This window comes from Anser anser, assembly GCF_964211835.1.
Source record: "Anser anser genome assembly, chromosome: 1".
Classification (NCBI taxonomy): domain Eukaryota; kingdom Metazoa; phylum Chordata; class Aves; order Anseriformes; family Anatidae; genus Anser; species Anser anser.
Genome location: NC_139720.1, coordinates 139,667,490 through 139,692,321, shown reverse-complemented (window position 1 = coordinate 139,692,321; position 24,832 = coordinate 139,667,490). Strand labels below are relative to the sequence as shown.

Genomic DNA, 24,832 nt, shown 5'->3' with positions numbered 1-24,832 from the left:
AAGGAAGGATAGACTCCATCAACATTTCTTCTTCATTGCTATAGGTATGGTTTAAGTCTCAACCCTGTGGTGTTACTGCAGTTTATATATTAACTTCACTTTGGTGAACCAAACACTGAAACCTCAATAGGACAGGCTATGATGTCACTAAGATCATCCTTCTTGATAACAAAGACCAAATGTGGTGTAGACCGTGATACTTTGAAGATCTTGTCCCTGAAGAAATGCATAGATAGCAGAGGCAGGAACCTGATGACTAATTCTGCATACAAGTAAATGCCTTTACATATAAGGAAGCTGGTGTCAGTAGTTTATTTTGATGACCTCAAGGCATTACTTGTATGACCTAAATCTCCCTAGATTCATACAGTGCTTGACAAGTATGAAGACCCAGAATTCTCTTTTCTCTGTCCTGCCTGTTTGAGCCTCTAAAACATTTGTTGGATTGACACAACAAGAAAATTCACTCCCACTCTAAATTGTATATAAAGTGGTACATTTGTTAACTGCTTTTGATGTGGAACTCGTGTTCTGCCTCACAAATATCATATTTCCAACTGAAGGAAAGCATGACAGGTCCAGTGACATTAATGGAGCTCTTTCAACTGTTGTTGACAGACCTACAGGTTCGAAGCTGTGACTAGTACCATACCCAAACACACAAATGCTTATGACAATCTTTCTTTTCTGCCAAAGATAGTCTGTCTTCTCAAAAAATAGGCTAGTTGAAATATTTCTGGCCCTATAATCCTCTTCAATACTGTTATACAACTATGAACAGATTTGCAATGGGTGTATGTTGTTATTTATTTTGTGGTCAAAAACAATAGCTTTCAACTAGCTGATGTTTAAATTTTTTACTCTGAAACATCCCTATTACTTACAGTTCTGGCTTAGCTCGTATCTGGGGACAGTCCATTGTGCCACTCCGCATTGAGAGCTTGGTCTTATTGACCTGCACTAACAAGCAGTGGGAGCTACTCTGTACAGTACACAAAGAAGTGTACTGTGCAGCCACTCTGTACAGCTCAGCAAAGAAGCCATGTGCTACCAATAGATGTTACAAAACTGTGTATTTATGTAATATTATGACATATCCCTGCTGTTTAGGTTACACAATTAAAGATGCATCAGACAAAACAGAAGAGCGTTCTCTGTTACCCTCCTTTCTGGGTTTACAGTTCCTTTTATCAGACTAAATTCAGGTTCATGCTTTTCTCTCTAAGAGGTTTACATGATATACCAGCTGTCAATACACTCCTAAAGAGGATTGCAGCTCACATGTCATTGACATGGCTGAGGAGGTAGAGTTGCTCCTATCACTACTAGAAAGATTGGAGACAAAAGAATATTTCAAGCTGCTTTTTCGTTTTATTTTATTAGAAGAAGAGAAAATCAATTGCATAAGACCAGAAGAGTGGGTAGAAAAGTCACCGAGAAATATTTACCTACCTCATTAAAGGAAGCACCGTATGAGGTAAGGATTAGACTTCTTACAATAAATTCATATTTAACATAGCGCTTCCTTCTCAAACAGCAAATGCAGCAAATGCTCTGCCACACATAGCAGTTCAATATAACTGCCAGCATGGCTGTCTGAGACAAATGCTTTCATACTACATCATTGCCAGAGCTTCACTTCAGGCAAGGGAGCCCTTACAAAAACTCTCCTGGATGACACCAGGAAGTGACTGGCAGATGGACTGTGTTTACTGTCCCTACTAACTGGCAGAGAAAAAGGGAATAGCTCAGAAAGTGTGAGCAAAACCCTCAGCCCTTCACAGCTGCTTCTGAATGATGCTAATTCACAGGCAGTACTGAGTCAGTTTCTTCTGCTGCATTTCTGAAAACTGTGAGTTTCTGTAAGTGCCAATCTATCTATTTTCTATTTCACCCTGCCTGAAAGAAATATAAAGTGTGCAAAGGGAAAAAAATCAAGTACATTAATTCTGAACCTACCCACTTTTGACAGGACCTGGCTCCAGCTCACTATTCTGTCCTTGACTTAGCTCTGACCTACTGTGGACAGAGCTCTGTGTGGTTTCTGACTTCTGCTGGTCCATTAGCACAATTATTCCAGGTTGCTGATGAAGTCCCATTAGTACCTATCAAGCAGAGAATTGCTTGCTTGGTCACTGTAAGCATTTTGGTGACTCATTTATCAGCTTTTGCTGTATTTCAGAGTAAATCACTTGAGCTCCTTATGAATAGCAGTTTTTGGGAAAAAAAAAAAAAAAGAAAAAAAAAAGATTTGCCAGACCACAGACTCTGATCCTTTTTTTTTTTTTTTTAATTCACTGTCTAATTCTTTCCATCTCCACTTATCTATTTTTCCATCAAGTACATTCAATTTAACATGAACTTCAGCTCTTAAATGTATGACTGCCACCATCCTGGAAACTTCTGCAGTAGCTGAAGAATGATTTCCAGTGCTTCTAATGCAAGAGGACAAACCAATCTGATGCTAATTAATTCTAATGGAAAGGCATTTAAAGTGTTGGGCAGACTGAAACACATCTCTATCACCAAGCAGAACTGTGCCCTAAAACAGTAAACTATGAGAAGAAAAAAGAAAGAAAAAAAAAAAAAAGAAAGAAAAAAGAAAAGAAAAAGAAAAAAAGAAAAAAGAAAGAAAAGACAAAAGAAAAAAGAAAAAAGAAAGAAAGTAACAAAAGGTTTCTTTTTGTACCCAAGGGTAGGATAGTTTAGTGTGGGCGGGATTGTTTGTTTGTTTGTTTTTGAAGGATCGTGGACTTCCATGTTTTTATCTTGCTAACATTTCTAATTTTTGTTGGAAGATGCAGTTGTAAATACTCACTAGTACAAGGTATTCAGAGGAAATAAGGAGTGCCATTAGGTCTGCTGGCTTGTTTCAAGGTTTGGGACTGACAGTTTGTTAACTGCAGCTTTGGGAACGTTAGGATGTTTTATCATAACTGGGGACTGGTCGCATTAAAGCCTGGCTTACAACCATGGCATTAACTTGCTTTTATCTATCTCATTCCACAGTTCACCACACCCTGGTCTCACTCTATTTCACACCATTTCGGCTTTGCCCAGCGTCTCTCTGTAGCCACATACAAGGGCTTGCATTCATCCTTCTCAGTATTGCTACTGTCTGCATTTTCATGATATCTCTCCTGCCAGATACTTCTCCATCCACCTGTGTCCCAGAGCCCCCTCTGCGCTCAGCAGCAATTCTCCAGGAGCCAGTCCCGGGCAGAGGCTGTGGCAATATTTTTTGGCAAACACTCAGTATGAACTAAGATACCCCAGCTCTCACCTAGCTACCCTAACTACTGGGAGCAGCAGTATCCTGCAAACCCTTCATCTCTCCCTTGAGACCCTTTTGTCTTCAACAAAATAATCACTGGAAGAAGGAACAAGAGAAAGAGAGAAAACAATGCTGATTATCAGGAGATTTACTTAGAAACTAGAATGCCTAGCTCACAGTTCCTCTTTCAATGGACGTTTCATGACTTAGAGAGATAAAAGCATACAGAACAAGGCATACAGAACAGTTTTTCAAAGAAAAGGCTTCACTGAGGTATACTGAGTGACTGAGTTATTTGCTTCATCTTGCACTGATAGCTCCTCACATCAGCTATTTAAGCCCCATGCATGCCCTCCTGCTCATCTGTGATTGCCTCTATTACATTTCTTCTCAAAGTCTGGCTGTCTTGTGGGCTTAACCCTTCAACCTTATAATGTTAAAAAGAAAAAAAAATAGAAAAAAAAAATAGCTGACATTAAAAGCCTTTCCTCCTGTTTAAAAAGAGGTTTACATGTGGAAACAGCTGTCAGACCCCAAAGAGGATTGAAGCTTGTAGGCTACTGGCATCTTTCCACAACTGACCTAAGAGGTCTAACTAAGAAGAACCCAACACCCAACATAACCATGTTATTAACCATTAGAAAGAGAACAGCTGCTTGCAAAAATCAAGTTTTTTTGCAATGTCACAGGAACTCAGTTGTAATATTTGATCTCTGTAGGTTGGTACACTGTAAATTTTTCACTTAGTGTTGAGTTCAGTTTTTAGCTTGACAGTGGAAAAAGTGTGAAGCAGTTAATTAGTGCCTCCTAATTCCTTCAACAAAGCACTGAGATACAAAAATTAATATTGGTGGATTTTTGCTTACAAAAATGTCCTGTCAGAATCAAAATGCAGTTGAGTGGCTACAGGGGACTACTAGGGTTTTAGTCTGCTGATGATAGAACAGAAATGGTAATACATGACTAATTTGAAACATTGTAAATAATTATAACAAACAAGCACTGAAATGACAAATAGTACACAGAAACAGAAGAACTAAAGAACTTTGAACACAGGAAAATTCATCATGAGTGAGGTTTCTGTCTGTGTATTTTGTTAACAGAAAAAAAATTAAAATCAGTCTTGTGCGGGACGTGCATCTTTTGCTCAAGTGAAGCCCAACATTGCCCTTAAGTTATGTCATACAACCACGTTTCTGCCGTCCTTCTGCTACCACTCTCAGAAGCTCTTTTCCAGGAACTGGGGAACAGCTAGTTAGAAAATGGCAGCAGAACTTTCCAATAATCTATTTGCCTATTTTGCATAACATTGTCTTTCTTTTATACTTCCTACCGTTCAAGCTAAAAGTTTGCTAGAACTGCTGATTGCTTCTTTCAAGTTACAGCTTCAGTTTTTGAGGGGGATTTTGTGATGCAGTAGGGGCAAATGCAGAGAACTGTAATCTGAACTGACAGAGTCTCTGCAGTCCTATGCACCCACACAGTGTGCTCACAGCAAGCTGTGTTGTGGCCACATGCCTCCATATTAGCAACAAACACTTGAGAGCATATTCGAAATCAAATGAACCATATTAGATCAATTAGCAAAGACGTGACTTCTTCGATATTACTTGTTCACTGCAGTGTCACATCATTTCAGGATCCTCACAGGAAATTCAAAACTCAGAAACATTCACTACTGATAAGAAATGAAAAGAAAGACAAAAGTGTCACCAGTCAAGCAGTGAGCAATATCACTAGAAGCTACACGACAAAGATGTATGTGTCAGTTTGCTGTGAAGTCACTTATCTGTCCTGGACTCTTCTCTAATGTTTGCATGATTGACATGAAAAATCAGAATGGTTCCTACATAAACATGCAATTATAATGTGAAGACAACTGCTTTCCCTGTGTGGCTGTTGAACAGAAGAAAATCCCTCTTTATTCTAATAGCCAAAGATCAAAATTAGTCTTAGGACACATAAAGAATGTTTTGAATGTTTTTGAGCTATTTTTTCCTCAGTCTTTTTCCCCTGTCTGAAGGAGCTTTTAAATTGTCACATAAATTTTACTTATTTAGACAGTAACCATGTCTTCTTTTGACATCGAATTTTAAGTTGCATAAATGTCCTTTAAATTAGCAATATGTCATCATAATTATAAATCAAAACTAAGATTTATAATCCCTTACTCCTAAAGGCATAATTTCACTTTCTTACAATAGAGTACAATAGCTTATCCTCTCCCGGCTTCTCCAACTAACAGGAAATGCAATTGCAATCTTTCTGTTGTATTGGTGCAAACCAAGAATTCAATAGAGATTTTTAACTCACTGAACTTCTCATTGCAAACCAATCATTTCCCTACTGATCCTGGGACCACAGATTCAGGGTAAAGGAAGAGATGGATTTGCTTGATTGTTTTTACTTTTCCTTACAGAAGTGAGCATTACGTAAGTGAAACTGAAATACAGGAAAAATACTGAGAGAAATAGTTTTGCCTGATGAAACACAAATTCAAGCATATTCAAAAAAAAAATGTATTGTTTTTTATCCCGGGGATTTATCTTCTTAATGAGGCATTAAGTTAAAGAAAATATTTCCAAGGACTATCTCATTAAATAACCAACAAATTCCAGGGACAAATTCATCTAAATATAACTTCAGTGGAGTTATTCTAGGGCTTGGTTTCATCACCTTCTTTTCATTGTCTAATTTCTCATGAAAAGTTCACAATATACTCAATGCACAACTGCCATCATCTTTTTATTTTCTTTTAAGAAGACACCATTATTATCTGACCACCTAAAAGAGGTACAGCCAGAAATTACATCAAAAAAAGAGAGGGACCAAAAGGACAACATGAAATGAATGCCACAGGGCCTGGTTACTTTATTACCCACTCTTCCACTGCTTTTATATTCCAAAGAAGGACTTCCTTTTTTCAGTAACATAGTTTTAAATGGCATCAGAAAGTAATTGGTTACCAGGGATTACTATTCATCTTATTTCTATAGAAAAAATTATTTCTATGGTGCCCTTTGAAGCTCACTAACTCCTAGGCTGAAAGCAGCTGACATCACCCCCTTCCAGTGGATCAAAAAGGAGGATTTCAGATTTGGTTGACACAAAGATACATTTGGCTTCTCCTGTGGAAGCAGCACTGCTGCTGATGAGACCAACAAGACTGAAGAGCCTTTCTCTGTGGACACAGCTTGTACATGCAGAGACAAGATGGAAGAAAATAGCCTGTGCTTTTGGAAATGTCAGGGCTAACCTAAATAGCATGGCCAGAGAGCAGTGTCAAACCTTCCTGCAAGGTAAGGGACTCGGGAAAGTGTCATGGCACGATGTCTATAGGCTGAAAGGCACTTTCATGTACCAAGATGATACTGAGATACTAATGAAAAAAGAGCCTGATTGACCCATTATGCAAAGGCTGAGGAGAATGAATGAAGTTCAAAATTAAAATCCAAACTTCAAGGGTGTTTTGCACTATGTTAAAACCTGGATTTCTTAGTAGACCACTATATACCGCACAGTGCAGTTCAGTGTAAATAAACACCTCAGACAGATGCAGTCCCACTGAACACCACTAGACCTCATTTGCTGTGCAGTTCAGAGGAACATGCCTGCGTTTCCTATAGTGAGCAGTACTGGAGGAAGTCTGTTCCTAACAAGAAGGCTGACTCTTATTTCAGTGTGAAGGATGTTCTGTGCGTGGTCCAGGACCACTGTGGGTGGTCCAGTCTTCATACAGAGCCCAGGGAGACTAATGCAATGTAGCAAAAGCTGGAGGGTATTGTTCTTCAATATGTGATGGAAATGAGAAAGCATTTTGACAGGTAGGCAGCTCAAGACAATACACACACTAACCATAGTATACCTACAGGATTATGCTGCAATCAAATGAAAATGTTCAGTCCAGAATAGGGTGAATATCTACCTCCCTGAAAAAAAGGACCTCAGTTAACTCAAGAACACCTTCTTAAAGGTAATTTTTGCAACTGAGATAAATCCTCTGTTCTGTTAAATAGTTTTTTTGTTTTTTTTTTATAAAGTCTTGTCTCAGATCACATTTGAACAATTCAGAAAGCTTAGGAATCTTATCCCTGAAAGATAATTCAGCAATTTAAGTTAAGTAGATGCATTAAAACAAACCATACAGACATGCCAGTTTAGTGAACCTTTTTATGGGAAAAAAAAAAAGTGGGGGGGGATTTACTCTCCTCCTTTTTTAATGGTTAGTAGGTTTCATTGCAAGCAAAAGAACAATTGACATTAAAAGTTAGTACTTACTCCACTGAAACTCATCAAAAATCTTGTGAACCTGCAAAGGTTTATCCATGGTTTTATCTGCGTTCTGTTGAGTAGTCACATTGATTAAAGGGTAATTACTCATAATAGAGAGGTCACATAGATCGCAATAGTATTTTAATTACAACTAACATACATTGGCTAAAATATACACTACAAGCCAGATAAGATTCATCTCCACAAAAAAAAAAAAATAATAATAATAATATATATATATGTGAGATATTTATATCTCACAGGAGTAAGAGAGGTAAAAATCAAACAAGGAGAAACTTCAGGAGATCCTTTCCCAAACCCAAATATATTTCTATAAAACATCAGATATATATTTGTCTGCAAGACGGCATAGGGATATTTCTTTAATTTTACGCCTATTCCTGAATCTCTCACGGTGACTATATTTTACTCAACAGGAAAAATGTTATCAGAAGGCCTGGAGCTACTGCCTGCCCTTGCAGGAAGGTGGGTGCAGCTTTCTGAAAAAGATGGGGGCTGAGGCCTGAAGACTGCTTTATCCCTGTATGTTTTGTGACACCTCGTGACACCAAGTAGGGAAGAAAAGCCACATGTCTAATCTTGAAAAGAGCAAAATGGGCCCATAGCTACTATTAAAGCTGAGATTAGTTCAGAAATACAGTGATCCACCACCCTCCTAAGGCAATTAAGACTGCTCTGATGTCCCATTAAGCTTTCCATTCTCTTTGTGGGAGAAAAAAAACATTTTTTATTGACAATACATATCTTCTCTGCAAGGAAGTAACAATGAATTTGAATTAGAATAAAAGTATTCTGTTTGTCCTAATTCTTACCTTCCCTGTACGGGAACTTGAGTGAAATCCTTCCCCAAAGCAACACAGTCATCCTCCCCTATTGCTCTATTTTCACAAAGTGTCTGTGGCTCTCCGAGACTAGCTACCATGCCATGATATTCTTTCAATAGCCGCAGCTCATTGCAACTTCTCGTCCCCGGTTTGGATGCCACTGTTGCAGATAAACCGGTTTCATGTGAAGGGGTCTGATTCAGCTCCATCTCTTGTTGTCTAGAAATTGTACTGTCATCTTTGTTATCCAAGTACATCTGTCCCTGGGGGGTGTTCTCCTAAAGAAAGCGAAAACAAATATATTAGGACTAAATTGAATTGACTCAATGTTTGCTTCAGTACAAGTGTGTTAAAAATGCCAAGCAGTAGATTTTTTTGTGCACCTTTGGATATTTCTCTTGTTGGTCTATTTCCACCAGGAATAAATCCAAAGTTTTAAACCTCTTTGCAACTTCAAAATTAGTCATTATAAAAAGCACATAAATATATAAAGAGACCTTTTCCATGTCTGCCATGATTTTCTCCCACAAATTTTCCAGGAACTTGCATTGACCTGTTCCACACAACAAGCCATAATCACTTACGGATCAGCGAGGGCTGGCATTGTGGCTGGTTAATGAGAAACAAATGCAGCCACAGAGCTATCAGCGAGCTTTGGGTTTTACTTCAGAAGCACATAAATACCAGTTCTTCAAGATCTGCGTGCGTGGAAATCCAGCTTATGCCAGGAAGAATTAACTCAGATTTACAGACCTCTTAACATTGGGAAAGTGGAACTGGGACCAAAATTCTGGCCAAATTTGAAGTGGAGATTTATGTGCTGAGAACATCAGATATGAAGGCAGTGAGACCCAAGCTCCTGTTGGATGCAGCAACTGCATATGCCAGCTCTTGTGCCACCCAGCACCTGGGCACAGGCCTGGGTCCAGCAGGGGCTGTCACAGAGGCCACGGGCTCAGAAAGGCTCCCCCTGCAGAACACCTGGGGTTGTGCTAATGCCATTTCACCACATCGTACAACTTTTACCTTGACCACAGCAGTGCCATGGCCGTACTGAAACCACTGCTCCCTTCCCGGCCGACAGGCTCCCTCAGAAAGCCGCTGTCATGCTGAAGTGCTGCCACAGGCAGCAGCCCCTCATTACGAGATCAGATATTCAAGGTTTCTGGAGACAAAATGCCATTTCACCAGCTGCCAGCGGCGCTTATGAAATGTGAATCCAACCTTGATGAAAATTAGGTCCTATTATATGATTATTAACAGTGATTATAATAAAACTTAGTGCGTAACAGTCAAAAAGCTTTTATACTTTGATCATTAAAATTCAGTATGAAAAGTTACAAAAAAAAAGCACTTCAGAATACCACAAAGTGCCCAAATCAGACACGGAGACCGAGTTAGAGAGCAGCCCTTCTAGAACACATGCTGAGGAACCTAATTATGGGTCTATTTAAGTGCAAAGTGGCAAAGCCACCACAGAAGACAGCAAGAGCCCGGGACACAGGCCTGTCAGCCTTGTGTGTCCCCACACCAGGGACAGCAGCCATTTTGGGGCATGTCCCCACTCCCCCCTCCAGGGACCTCAGCAAAGGACAGGCAGGTAGACCTGCAGGGCCATGGGGCAGAAATAGCACAGTAATAGGAAATAGACCCAGCAGGAGAAATCACTGGAAATGGAAATAACGGAAAGACAATTGTGGCTTTGTGCAGCTTTGAGCTCTCCCAGCCTTACAGCTCAAAAAGGATAGAGGACCCTGAAAGGAATGACTGAAATACACAGTAATAGAAACACAGATCTTGGCTCCAAGCAAGAAGGGCTTGCAAGACAAATCTAAATCAGAATTTCCCCAGGTGGCATATCCTTCTCTAGTCCTTTCTATTCCCAGTATCCTTAGTTCTCATATCCTAATCTTCTTCACCTGACTTTATAAGGACCCACACTTAGATTGACTAATTTGACTCTTCCCATCATTAGCAGCCTGTAAAACATCAGCACAAATAAGCCTTTGCTTACTTGTCCTTTCTTGGTTTTCTTGAAAGAGAGGAGAAAGAAAGGGAAGGCAGTAGGGAGAGTGTGCTGAATTACTGAAAGAAGTTAGCAAAGTTACTCCCTTCAGAGGGGTCCCATTTTGGGGCATGGCTGGCACACATCACAAAACACCAATGACACTTCAATTTTTGATAGATGATACTTTCCCCCAGATATTTCCTTGAAGAGACAAGTCCCTTTGTCACCCAGTATAAGGAGCAGAAACATGGCTGGTGTAGTACCAACTACACCATCGCTGAGCTGGTCCAGGCCTTTTCCATTATCTGGAAAGCACTGAATATTGGTGATAAGACAAAATCCTGAGTGAAAGTCCAGGAAAGCTGGGCTTGTTGCATTGCACCTTGAGATCAAAGGCTGGTGGGTTGGGGTGGGCCAAGTCACAGCACACAGAGGCCAACACCACCCCATCAATACCCTTATGCCACCTCTGGTAGGCTGCTGCCCTACTAGGCAGCCACTTGCTGCCTGTGCTAAAATCACAACCTGTCTTCCACCCTAACAGATAACTTCGGAATGCAAATATTTCCAACTGCACATGGAAAATATAATTGTTCTTGTCTTCAATCTCAGTACATATATTTACTTACTGGTTTTATTAAGACTGTAAATTATAATTGAGATATCTTCCCACTTGTTAGATTTTTCATAACATTTGGTTTGTCTGAGCACCTGCTGTGAAAGTATACAGACTTTCAAGTGATGTCAGGCTGTGGAAACATGAGCTCCATCTGTACTAGTTTTTTTAAAGATGAGAACCTGAACACAACCTCTAAAATTGATCCTGTGTCACCCCAAAAAGTGGGAGTTTTATCTTGAGGTGAGTAAAGACTAAATTAGTTAGGCTCTTATAAGTACAGAGCCTTAGCCTGAAAGACATTTATTTTAAGAACTAACATCAATGAAAAATAAAAGAATGCCAAGGACAAGAAGCTTGAGAGAAAACCTGATGCCTGGATACCAAATCATAAACCACATTATTGCACATTCACAAAAGCTTTGCAAAAAAATAAAATAATACAGCATCATTTTGCCACAAGAGACAGGTTTGATTGTGATTACCCACGTAGCTAAAACATTGCTAAGGCAACTATCACCATGGTATCTAAGCTTCTAAGACATCGGTGCATTTACCATTCAAGAAAATCTCAAATGACTGCATTTCTCTGTAGTTACAGAACTTTTCTTCACTTTTATTTCTTCTTCCTTTTTCTTATCTTACAATGCCTCCATCAACAATGAGACATATGTGAGATGTTACCATGTGAAGGTGAGGAGAGATTTTAGCCAAGGAAAGTTCATTTGGGATTCATCTGGAGCCATGCACCAGCAAGGGTTTTTTAGCCACAGCTAGAAATTGATCGAGCAACCACTCATCTGGATTTTGACTATGAAAGGGCTAATACATTATTTAAGCAATATTTTTTATCCTTTTTCATCCTTTCCATCCCAGCCCAAGCAGTTGAACATCTGTTTTTAAAGTACTAGTACAGAATTTCTTTTTCTGTTAAGTTTTCAGGTGCTAATAAGATCAACAGGCTATCTAAATTATTTTATTTAAGAGAGTTTGTGTAGCCTGCATTTTAGTTACAAAACATAATGCTGGAGGCAAATGATGTAGCTGGTAATATATCATTTAAAGCATTATTTTCCTGAGTTTCACTAAGTACAACATAGTATCTCTGCCATCAAAAATGAAGAATTTAATCTTAGAGCCCATGAGGATACAAAATATGACATCTTCTTGAGAGAACGTCCATAAGCAGTATGTTTTCTGTCTTGTGCATCTCATAATCTGTCAAAGCCTTTCTCCCATCAAGACTGGAAAAAATATTACCTCTACACTCAGTCACCTTTGCATTACCAGGCAGAAAGCCAAATTCTAAAACTTATCTATTGGAAGAAGGAATGTGTGGTGCTGCCCAGCGGTGAATGCCACCATGCCTGCCTGCCTCAGGCAACGGAGAACATGGCTTTTTAAGCAACAGTCATGTTCACCCCCCCAGGGCTCAGATGTGCCAGGGAACCTCTCTCCCAAGGCAAATTAAAGCCAGATCTCCCCTGCCTGGGAAGGCTCTCTACATCATCCAAGCCTAAATAAACTTCTCTCCCACCAAATCCTCTCTCAGCCTGCCTCTGTGCCAGGAGCAGAGGCCAGAGGTACAAGCTGCTGAGAAGAAGCTCACAAAGTGCTCACAGGGCATCCCAAGGCAGATGTGCCACCAAGGCAGCTTTCTATATATGCATCTCCCTCCGGGTATGCATCTCATGACAGCTTCCCCACAAGTCGGACAGGTAATACTGTACTGGCCTCATGTGGCAAAGATGCCTAAAAATTTTCTCAGCAGCAGGGAGGAGAGTAACAACTCCTGGTCTGTGGCCCTGAGAAACAGAGCAGGGCTTCAGCACTACAGCTCGTAAGTCCTCCCATGGCAGGGTTGTTTCTGCATGACCATTGCCATGCATAACCCTGACCCTGCTGCCCAAGGGACAGGCGAGAACCATTCCCAAGACCGGGGAAAAACTTTTCCCTAGAACTGCAGCCTAAAAAACAGACACCATACACACAGAAGCCCCCACACCAGCACTGCCAAAATATGCTTATTTATATTTATTTACTTTGCTTGAAGAAAAGGTGCTGGGATGTCTAACACTGTGATGTGCAAGCAAGAATTCTCAGTGTTTCTTATTTGGTAGGTTTTGCCTTATAAACAGAAAGTGTTTCTAACTGTAGGAAGCAGTTGAGACTGGTTTGGGCTTAAAGGGTAAAACAAATTATTTTGACATACATGATTTGACAGTATATTCCAGTACTGCCATTTTCCACAGAAACTGTGCCTATCCTACTTACAGGATCGCCATTATCCCGTAGGGTGGCGTTAGGGATTGCATGGAATAATGCTGCACAGAGCAGTCCTCCCTTGTGTGACTGAGTGGGAAGACTACAGAGCAGGGCTGGCCACAGCAGATTGTCACTACTTTTCCTTCAGTGTCTTTGGGGTCTTCTTTTCTTTGGAGGTGAGACAGCACGGAGCCATTTGCTGTGGCCTCATGCTTTATGTTGTCACTCAGGGATGGGTCCACGTGTGTCCAGGAAAGTGAGGAAGGGCTCCAGCCACAGTGCCTCGATGGAATACAGCAGAAGCCCCTAAATCTCACTGCTGCAAGACGGTGGCTGCCCTTTTGGTGGCTTCCTGCGGGTGGGAGGCAGCCCTTGATGGATCACAGCTCTTACTGACGTCCCAGCTCAGCGAAAGCCCTGACACCTTGCTTCTCAGACCTTTCACACACAGGACCATGACCTTGTTGATGCCTTGCCTCCTTTGGACTGGTATCCCATATGCGACCACAGAGCTCAGGGAAGATACAGGAGCAATGGCCTGGCAGGACAAATGTCCCTCGCTGCAGAGAGGTGGTGTCCAGGCTAGGAGATCCTCAGCTGGGGAAGGAAAGGGGCAAGGTGGACTGGAGAGTCAGAGTGAGTAAATGGGAGGTCTGCTTCAGGAGGAGTAGTGAGGGAAGCTGTGGGGGGTCCGGGCATGGCTGGTGACAGGGTGTGTGGAGGAAGAGAGGAAGATCTGGGGCTGGTCGTAATGGTGATGGTCATGGTCATGACAGGGAGGGCTGCGCAGTGGGCAAGCTTATTATATAGACCTGATTCAAATAGCTTAACAGGGGGCACCATTTGCAGGCCATGAGACAAAAGACGAGTAACTCTGGCAAGAAACCACTTTCAGGCCGCCAAACAAAAGAAAATGACTTGGTGTTATTTTCCTGTCACACAGCTGCATCAGTGCAACTCCATGGGCAGCAAACTACAGCACAGGAGCAACACCAAGCAGCGCAGGTGGCAACTCCTCTACAGAACGAAAATGTCTAGTTGCATCCCAAGAAAGTGCAAAACTACTTGGTTGGCTAAGAAAAGTAGCTGAAAAGTGAGTAGGGAAAACCACGGCACCGCCACCGCGGCAGCACTGCGGGTACGCGGGCAGACGCTGACCCCTGCTGGCAGCCTCGCCGCCTGCCAGAAAAGGGTTTTCCCTGGAAAATAAATAAATAAATACATGCATACGTACGTAGGAACACACGTTTTTAAAGCAGGGTGTCCCCCGAGCCACACGAGGGTCCCCGAGTGGGGTGAGGAGTGATCATAGAGCAAGTACCCGTTTATTTGCACGCTTAGGGTGTGCAGAGGGGGGGTCTGGCCATCACTGAGTCTCCCCCGCTTCAGGACTCACTTGGTTGTTCATGGATAAAATATCTATAAATAGCTGGGCGGCAGTGTTTCTGAATAGGCAGGAATGGTCTTATAGGCAGGAATAGGTTCTGAATAGGCAGGAATGGTATGCAGTTGAGGCAGGAAATGTTTGTAATGCGTTTTGAGATATTGATTAGCAGTGGTCAGCTGGATTTTAAGAATCAGTAAAAGAAAAAAGTTAAACAGTTTAAGGGGGTCTCATTCAGTCAAGCTGAAGATGTCATTGACACAGAGACTCCTGTCATCATCAGGACAGCAACTGAGCATTCTGTTTGAGAGCTTCAGATACCCCAGAAATTAGGCTTTTTTTTAAAGAAAAAAAAATGTCCCTGCATATCTGCATCACAATGCCCTGCTCTTGCTTTATCTAAATAGTCAGTTTGGGAGCCTTTTAGGAGGAGTCCTTGTTGAAGGAATAATTTTAAACGAAGAGCTATCAGCTTGGTCATTAGGAGCAGGGCGCACTGTAGGCATAATGACAATCAAATGAGCCAGTTCCAAAAAAAAAAAAGTAATTTCCTTTTTTGTCTTACTGCATCTGCAAAAGAGGTCAAACCAAAGCCCTTTCAAGCCAACAGGCAGAGTTGTCAAATGTCTGATCAGATACAGATAACTAAGTTGGGACACTTTGTAAGGTTAGGCCCCAGTTAATGCCCTGGGTCCGCATACAGCCCATGGAGAGACACAGGCACTGACCACCAGGCTCACTTGGCAGTGGGCACCTGAGACAGGGCAAGTGCATCATGCTCCAGAAGTGCCTGCATCTCCCACTGATGGCCGAGGGACCTGGGAGTGAGGGAGATGTGTACTGTACCACAAAGCAATGCTGTACAGTTACTGAGGCCAACATCGGGGCTTGGCCATTTGAAGATGTGCTTAATGCTGTCACATCTCTGAAACAGTGCAGTTGTTGAAGCAGATTTCTTGCTGGTAAGCTGAGCAGGTAAAGGGAGAAGGAGAATGAAAGTCGGTATTAACACAAGTCGCTGGACAACTTAGGTGATGCTGTTGAAGAACTATAGCGGCATCATCAGCACACAGGGCCTGTGAAGCACCCTCACTGGAGGCGACATGGCTCCCACCTCTTGGAGGAATGGGAGGGAGAAGCACCATTCCTGACGAGCCTGGAGACTCAGGGTGCTGTGTTAGAAGGAGGCTGAATCAGAAGGAAAATGATACAACACTCAAATAGATTCTTTTGGATTTAGGGCTTGGTCTTATTTTAGGGGGAAAAAAAAGAAGAAAGACTCTAGAAGATACTTGTAAAATGTAGCTGAAAACTATTCAGGAAATGCAGGTTGCTTTAGCTAAGACATGCTGAGAAACCAGGCATGTTTGAAAGGAAAAACAGTGTCTTTCCTGTCATGACCTATATGCAAACCCAGAGAGAGTTTTCTTCTCTCCTTGAGCTATGAAAGTTCTTTTTATGCCATAAAGTTAATGTTTCTGTATTCTTTTAAAAATGAGATCAATAGCAAATACCATGTTTCAAGAAAGCTACCTAGCCTGCTGAGATGCCGAAGGCCTTTCATGAAGTCTTTGTGCAAGAATATGAAATGATTGACACTGATGAGGAAAACTCCAGCACTATCGCCTTGCTAGAGGACTTTTGAGAGTCTTTTTGACTTCTCTCTGGCACTTTCATAACCCATCATTACATATTCATGGGAAAGCAATGAGAGCTCATGTGGTCAGATCACCCTGAAGCGTGTCTGTGGGTAACCCCTGAGGTCCCGAGGCAGAGGCTGACAAGGAACACCCGGCTCCACAGCCCTTGCCAGGGCCTTGGGCCTCTCCAGCTGCCGCAGGCAAAGGCAGCACAGGGTAACCACAGGTGAGGCAGGAAAGGTTGGAGAAGAGTATTCTGAAATCTGAAATGGCTTCTAATAGGCCTTTATTGGTGATTGCAGATTGCTGGTGTTGTTTTTACTTTGGGCTCCTTATCCTTCCAGACATGTCAAAGTCTATAGCAGTGCCCTATTCTCATATTGGGTGTGTATAAAGGTCTTCATATCTTTAAATATTGCTTACATACGTTTTTAAGTAACAAGCAAGACAGTAGGAAGGGGTTGATTAATTGACACTATACTTTGAAATCATTACAATAACCCTGGCTAGTTTCAATGGTGTTTTAGAGAAAAGAAAATTCAGGTTGCGAAGTTGAAAAGGAATACCAATATTAAGGGACATTTTTATATTAGTTTTATGCCCATACTATGCTAATAAATGTTACAAGTTCTTAACAAATTATGCTACAGACTTTCAAGCTGAACACCAAACTCCCTAAAACAAAGTGCAGAAAAATGTGTTATTGCCCTCAGAATGACATGTCTAGATGATTGTTATTCCCACAGTGTCAATCTTTCTTATGTCTAACTTGATAAACTGCAGGTGCTCGAAATTGCTGCAGCAGCTAGAATACTGATAGGCAATAAGTGTTCATGTCACATTTCTCCTGTCCGCCGTTAGCCTAAATTTACTTCATAGGAAAGATGATGATAAGGAGTCTCTTTGCACAAAGGAATTAGAGCATCCATATGCCTTGGCAGCTGTACCATGGAAAAATAAAATACCAACAGGTGCAGAAGAGCAGAGTTCATGGTACTGATGGTTTCTCCTATATTCTAAATATACAGCAAATCAGAATAAAGTACATCTCTTTCATACAGAACCCCAGCACAAATGGAGGTAGCAGTGACATAGACACAGTTTTAGCACACCTCTTTGTCCTAAGTATCTATCAGACTGGAATTTGTTTGTGAAATGTCCCTTGGCACATTTACTATTTCAACTACAAAAAAAAGCAGCACACTAGGTATGATTATATTTTACAAAGTGAATGTAAATATTTCATACACTGTTAATGTGGCTGGAATTTTTACTTCCCTGCAGGTAAAAATAGCTGACCCTCATTTGTTGACACTGGCTATAATATATTCAAGATAATTAAACCAAGAGGGAACATTAAGGGAGCTAGTTAAGTATTTTGTATGTATTTATTTCTATGTTCTATGATCAAAAAAGTTTTTGTTTACTTTCTACAAATAATTTGTTGGAGTTTTTTAATTTTTTTTCCTTCCTGTACTAACAGGTTTCATGGCCATATTCAAAAATTAATCATCACCACAGGACAAAACTACAATGAATCCTAAAATAATATTCTTCTGAGACAGCCATAGCAAACAGCAAAGCATTCTAGAAGCCAGACAATGACCACTGTAAATGTACATATCTGTACTGATTTCAAGCATCATTAGTACTTATTCTTCTTTCCAGATAGCCAAAGGGATTTGATTCAGTCCCTATCAAAATTTTGCTTTGATTTCAGCTGGGAGAGGGTCATACCTGACTGAGCTAATAAACTTCAGTTTCTACTAGAAATTTCAATGTTATTCTAACAACCTGTTCTTGTGTGAATTAAAAACCAGTCAATCAAACACTAAACAAGGGAAAAAAATGAAAACAGACATATTTAGCACTTACTTTTCTGGAATTTGGGCACTCCATTAGCACCCTACTGCTGTACACAGCTTTTTGCCTTCCTTGTGTTGCAACTGAGCCTGCTTTTATATACATTCCTACTTCTTTCAAATGATCATGCACTAAAAAGAAGCACAGCTTCATTGATAAAACTAGTGTGCCCATGCTGTTGATGGCACTGGTTCACGTTACAGTCCTGACAAATTCATTAATTTCTCTCTCAGCTTTAAAACATTCTTACAAAACCAAGAAGCTGAAAGCACATGCTATAAGATGTAGATTTGTGAAGCTGGCAGCTTTCTGGAGTGCTAAAGCTTATGAAAATCCAAATCCAAGCTAAAATGTATGGAATGTGAGCCTCAGGGCTTTATCCAAAATACATGGAGACTGGTGAGAGTCCTTCCACTGTCTTCACTCGACTTTGGATCAAGCCCTTCAAAGACGTAAAACAGAGGCTTAAAATGCCAAGCTTGTAGGAGATACTTGGTTGCAGATAGAAGTTGCCAGGCTCCATAACTCTGAGGGGAGGGCTGAGTAATGCATCCTCAGGGCTAGAAGGTTAAAATCACACAGAGAAACTGTACACATTGTGCTGGCAAGTTGGCCCCAGGACCATGCACAGGGGAAATACAGGAAGGAAGGGATGTCAGACCACCCCCTCTGGGTCCACAGCATTCCTCCTCTCTTAGCCATGGCAGACAATCTTTTCATGTTGGTGGGAATTTGGTCACGAATTATTTTATTTAGGTATCCCTGGAAGAAGATATTTCAAATACAGCACAGAGGCAGAGCTTTCCTACCAAAATAAAAAGGAAGAGCACTAAAATCTCAAAACTGATCAAGCAACTTCATTGTTTCAGCAACTAGGAATTGCTTTAAGTGCTTGGGAGGGAAACCACAGCCCAGCAGCTGCCACCAAACTGGAGATGAGAATTGGGATTGCTGTTCCCTGCTTTGCTGTCTGTCTGTCTTGGGGCAAAGATGTGCCTTGTCCTCTAAGTAACTTTCATCCAGTAGGGTTTACTCAGCAAAGCTGTAAATTGTTTTGAAGTTCTGAGGCAGAAGGCACTGGGAAGTGCATTGTAATATCAATAGTAACTGCATTTTCTCAGCAAAATATTTGCACTCTGCATGAGAGTACATTTCATGGGAAGGGGGAAAAAGAGTGGCCTCTTCATTCAGATTATCTTAACCAAACCACCTCTGACAAGTGCTTATGTTCCTTGGCATTCACTTAAGATGGTGCATTCCTAGGCAGAAAGTTCATTGCACAGAATATTCATTAGCAAGTCCTTCTGTGAATCCCAATAAACACTGTGCCCTCCAAGTCTCCAGAAGGTCTGAAGCAAGCATGCATTTCTGAAGTAGCTGCTTAAAGATCTGAGGGAAACTTGGCTGGAGGAATAGCCACATGATCCTCCATCCCCTTTAGAATTTTTGGCTTTCAAACACTAAGTCCAACGTGACTTGACAGCCTTATACAATCAAAAACTCACCATTGACCAACCGAGCAATGCAATACTGGGAAGGTTAACCAGAAGAGGGACGGAGATGAGTATCCAAATTCCCTTTCTTTCTGTCTCCTCATTTGAAGATTTTACCTTATAACTACTCAAACGGAAGTGAAAACTTCCCACGGGGAATCTGGCTGTTGTGCAGAACAACATTGCTGGCTGAGGAAAGGCAGGATCTCTTTCCTGGCCATGCAGAGCAATCCACAAGGAGCTTGTGTGAGCACAGCACTAATGTGAATCAGGGCAGACCCCACTGCAAGGACAGCTCTGAGCTTTTGAGATGTTGGGATGAGTGTGCATACTTTGGGTCCAGAAAAAAGGAGCTTGGGAATCCATGAGCAGAACCTTCAGTGCTTTGTTTTATCTCTAGCCCTTCATCATCATACTCTCTCTTTAAGAATCCCTATTGAAAAATAACCCTTGGAAAATATAATTGCTGGTCATAGACCTCAACAGGGTGCTGGAAGAAACTAATATCTTGACTGGATCCACTGTGCTCCTTGTCCCTGTCCCTATATTAAAGAGGTGACACCTCATTCCCACTGTGGGTCATGGGAACTAATGCAAAAGGAAAAGGAGACAAAACTGTTGGGCCTGACATTCACACTAATTACTCTTCTCCCTACCCTAAAACCGGTGAGAGATGTGTTTGCACTTACCCTAAATCCTCTTTTCACAGTCAAAGCAGTGTAAATGAATGCTAGGGTTGGTGGAAATAAGGACTATTATCTTCAAAGAGATTGTTTGACCTACCTAAACTTTGCAGCAATTTCACTGTAATAATTTTTTATTTTTTTACCCTGACACATTGTGGAAATCTCACACTAGCAGTCATGAGAAAGTGGAAGACAATGACTAGATAATTTGGTGCATCCCAAAGTCTTTAATTTAATCATGGATTGTACTTCGGGAGATGTGTTATTTAAAGATATGTAAGAATTTCATATCAGGCTGCAAACATTTGTTTCTTTTACTTCATGAAAGATAATTGCTGGATTATGGATAATTGTTAGATAAAATATTCTTTTCACTTATCAGAGTTCACAAAAGTTACCTCATAGCAGAAATAGTTCTGAGTTAACTCAGCGATGAAGAATTCTAAATTATTAACTTCCTCTGATATCCAAGTAGTCTGTATTTTAAAGCTAAATATCATTTATCTGGAAGTAAATCAAGTCTCTCTGGTGCTCAGAGTTGTAGTTCAACTAATTTATTCCTTAGCAAAGTCCAAAAATGGTTATGTTTACTACATTCAACTTTTTTTTGAAAGTGTTCATGAAATGTGTTAGATTTAATACATTAAGCATTTATTTCTGATTTATGGGACTTTACAGCAGTCTGTGGGTAGATGCAGAACAATCTTTTTGCCAAAAAGATCAGTTTCTCTTCTGTGTCATTAAAGCCAGAAAAATTGAACCTCCAGTTTGACTTCTAGAGCAGTGAATAAATGGCTAAAGAAAACCAATTTGCATGAAGAGGGAAAAGGTGTCTGTAGCCCATGAATGATCGATAAACATAGGCAAAACATTTCAAAAGGAATGCAGAAATTTGTTCTTTTCTAAATGTAAGGAGAAATAACAGCTGTTTAACTGGGAGTCCTGCATTGACCACAGCTGTTGTGAGAAGTTTCCCTTTGAAAATACAGACCTTAGCTTAAGCTTATATGCCCTAATATTAATAAGATACCCTTTGTTTAATGGATAGCCTTGCTGTTTGAATTTTGTATTATTACGGACTGTTTTAAGGCAGCCATCTGGGCCCAGTCAGACCAAGGATCTCTGCATACAGACCTAAGCACATAATAGGTGGAGGACCAAAGAGTGCAGCCTGTTTACAGACGGTGAAGCTATATAGCGAGGAGCAGTGGCCCTGCAAGGTGCTCCAGCATTTAACAAAGAACTCAGCCTGCATCCTCCTGCACCATGGAGCAAAAAGGACAAATGTAATCCCTGAAGGTTTAAGGCCAAATAGCACACAGGTATTGAGACTTGTTCTCTTGCCATGTTAGAATTTGTTTCCTACCAAGTGCTGGGGTTCCCGTTTTGGAAAGGAATTTGGAAGAAGGGAGACAGTGCAGAAAACTCACAATGCAAATAATCCAAGGGCTTGAGAAATGCCTTACTGCAGAGTAAGTCCCATTTATCAAAAAAAAAAAAAAAAAAAAGGAGCGATGACTCAGTTATTTGGCCACCTCCACAGAGAGCAAATATCTGGTACTAGTGCATACTTTAACTTAGTGGAAAAGGCAAGATAAGAACTGATGGCTGGAAGATGAAGCCAGATAAATCCAAACAGGAAATACGGCAATTTTTTATGATGTTTTTAAGTGGTCACATAGATTAACTACTGAAACAAACTACTGAGGACAGCAGACTGGCAATGCCTCCCCATCTAGAGTTATCACTGGGACATCTGCTTAGTCAAGACATGCTATTCAATCCAAGACTGGGGAAAACCGGCTAAAATGTGAAAAAGTGTGATACAAGAGTGCAAGTTAGAGATGAGAGTCCCCTTTAAACCCAAATTCTGTGAAAGTCTGGCTGTACAAATTTCCTTTTGATCCATGATCTCACAATCATTTGAGGTTCATTTTCCAGCAATTTGTTTTTTATACTTTGGCTTTAAGCAAAAAAAAAAAAAAAAAAAAAAAAGGTAAACCAGATACAGTTATCACAATACAAGTTGTTAAGTTGTTTCAAGTTGTTTCAAAAAAATCCTTACGGTAATCTATTCCTTTTGGACCTATAAAAAAAAAAATCTGGTTACTGAAATTTTTTGTGCATTTCCATGCTTAAAAAGCAATGCTTCTGCTGGCAATTTTCATTGAACACTACTATTTATAGAGCCACTTCAGCAATGAAATAGGAAGCTGTAATCGCACTCTAGATACTTTGGCAGCCCTTGACATGGGCAGGATGTCTGAGAGGTACTGTATTCAGGCTCTTCTTTTCCTTTCTTAATAAAAATCTGTCTTCAGAACTTCCGTATAAAAGGGAAGAACTCATTAGCTGAGAGGCATACAAAATGCAAAGAGCTCATTATGCTTTTGGGATGAAGATACCAAGTTTAGCCAGATATTGTATTTTAATTGGATTTCCCAGCAATAAGAACAAAACACTCTCAAAACGAACCCTCCAAGGGAGGAGAAAGCAGGACTCTGCTCTTTCTCTGCAGGCCCTGTAGCCAGTGGGACTTGTGCAGATCTTTCCTCCTTGTGACTCCGGTACTGGTGGAGCACCTCACCCACTCTGCAGAGGAAGAAACCACATCGATAAGTGCTGGTGCCTGCAGCCTCCCTTCCTTGCCCTGAGCCACTGAAATGAAGAAATTCTTCTAATAGACCAAAAAGAGGGTTGGTTATGTGATCCTCATGTCAACCCACCTCTTCTTTCAAACCTGAAATGTCTTGCCCTTGCTTCTCCTTGGGAAGCTGCTAAAACAGACCCTTAGGACCAAGGGGATGCTGCAGGGTCACTGTCACTCATGGGCACTTATGCTTAGCAGATGGACTGCCAGGAAGACAGCACTGCCTGTCCAGGTACCCGTGCAGGTATGTGCTGCTCTTCCTGCAGCACAAGCACAATCTGTCCAACAGCCCAGCAGAGGATGTCCCTGACACGCGCTGTGTATTTACACCAGGCACCTAAGACAGAGCGACTGGGCTGCCCATCCAACAGCAGCCTCTTCTAAGACCAAGAGATTTTGTGCATGATAATTGGCTTTGTGCTGTCAAAGGGTTGTGTAGGAGATATCTTTGTTGCTGACTGGAGAGAGAAACCTCCAGGAAAAAGGTTTACTGATGGCAATAGCAACCCCCCTGTGCTGTTTTCCATAAGAAATGAAGCATCTCCAGAAATTTTTGCCCAAGCCAAGAATTTTGCACAACAGCTACCAGGTAAGGGCTGCCTCCTGACCTGTTAGTACCTGCAAGAAATCACAAGGTTGTGATGATGCTCTTGGGATGTGAACACAAAAGCAAGTTGTCTCTGCAAACCTGTGAGCAAGGTCAGGGTGCACTGGCTCTCTCCCTAGAGTTTTCCCTCTGATGGTCCTCAGTGGAGCCTCTATGCCAACCCTGGAGATGGATACCTCAAGGTCCCACATCGCAAAACACCAGGCATGTTCAATGTTGCATATTAGCACTTCCTTGGACAACGCCTTGGGGTATTCATATCCTAAAGTTGCTTTAGAAAAATGCTTTGGATGAAACCTTGGTGCCCTTGAAATTCATCCTTATTGAAGTCAATGGCAAATACTTTCTCCTTTGTTCCTCTGGCAAAACAGAAAAATATACACTTCTGAAATCAAAATGAAGGTGGCTGCAGCTTCATAGATTGAGCAAGGCTGGAATGGCTTAGCTTCACTGCTGTTCCTACATGCATGCAAATGAACTGCTTTACTATTATTTAATTTAGAGCATTTGAGTTACTGAAGATGAAGCATGCATGTTATGACAGATTTGAGACTAAAGCCTGCTGCTGAAATTTGCCACAGCCACGTCATAAACAATTAGATAAGAAAGAGATGTAAAAAACGGTAACAGAACAGTGACAGGAGAGGTACAAACACAGTCACTGCTGATATCCCTGGTCATAAAATCTCCGATGCATGCTGAAAACATGAGTTTCATCAAGATCTGGGGCATGTCATCTAGGATCATTTCCTTACAGACACTTACCCAAATGTCCCAGCACTCAAACAGCCCGTATGTCCAAGACAAGAAAAGGACTATGTAATGAAAACCTGATACACAGAAAATTTTAGAAGAATGTGGTATTCCTGAGGCACTATAGTTGTGCAGCCTTTGTAAAGATATACAGTCTGAAGTAATTACCCTCATATTTGGCATGTACTGGTGCTAGAGTGTGCATACACAACACCAAATATATCCCATGCTGGCCAAAGACAAGCAATCATGTGACACACCGCATAAATTAGAACATACATGCTGAGAAATTCCTTGGAAACAGAAAAAAAGAGTGTATGAGAATTGTCTCTTCAAGCATCAGGTCCCCGCTCAACCCCAGGCCAAGTTAGGTGTGATTTTGTGTGAAGCTACTCCAGATTTGTTATGGCCAGTTACCATTTAGATTATTGAGAAAGAGATTTTCTAGGCTCAAGCTAAAGCACAGTTTCCCCAGT

The 24,832-nt window shown here is 41.1% G+C and overlaps 1 protein-coding gene across 4 annotated transcripts in view; it reads right to left on the bottom strand.

Annotated features, from left to right (window-relative positions):
- OCA2 (OCA2 melanosomal transmembrane protein) overlaps window positions 1-24,832 on the bottom strand; it is a 207,237-nt gene that overhangs the window by 173,697 nt on the left and 8,708 nt on the right. For all 4 annotated transcript variants that reach the window (XM_083805752.1, XM_083805754.1, XM_083805755.1 and 1 more), the window contains exon 2: window positions 8,380-8,669. In XM_083805752.1, the coding sequence (XP_083661878.1) occupies window positions 8,380-8,648 (269 nt within the window). In that variant the 5' untranslated portion in view covers window positions 8,649-8,669. The remainder of the gene's footprint in view (window positions 1-8,379; window positions 8,670-24,832) is intronic.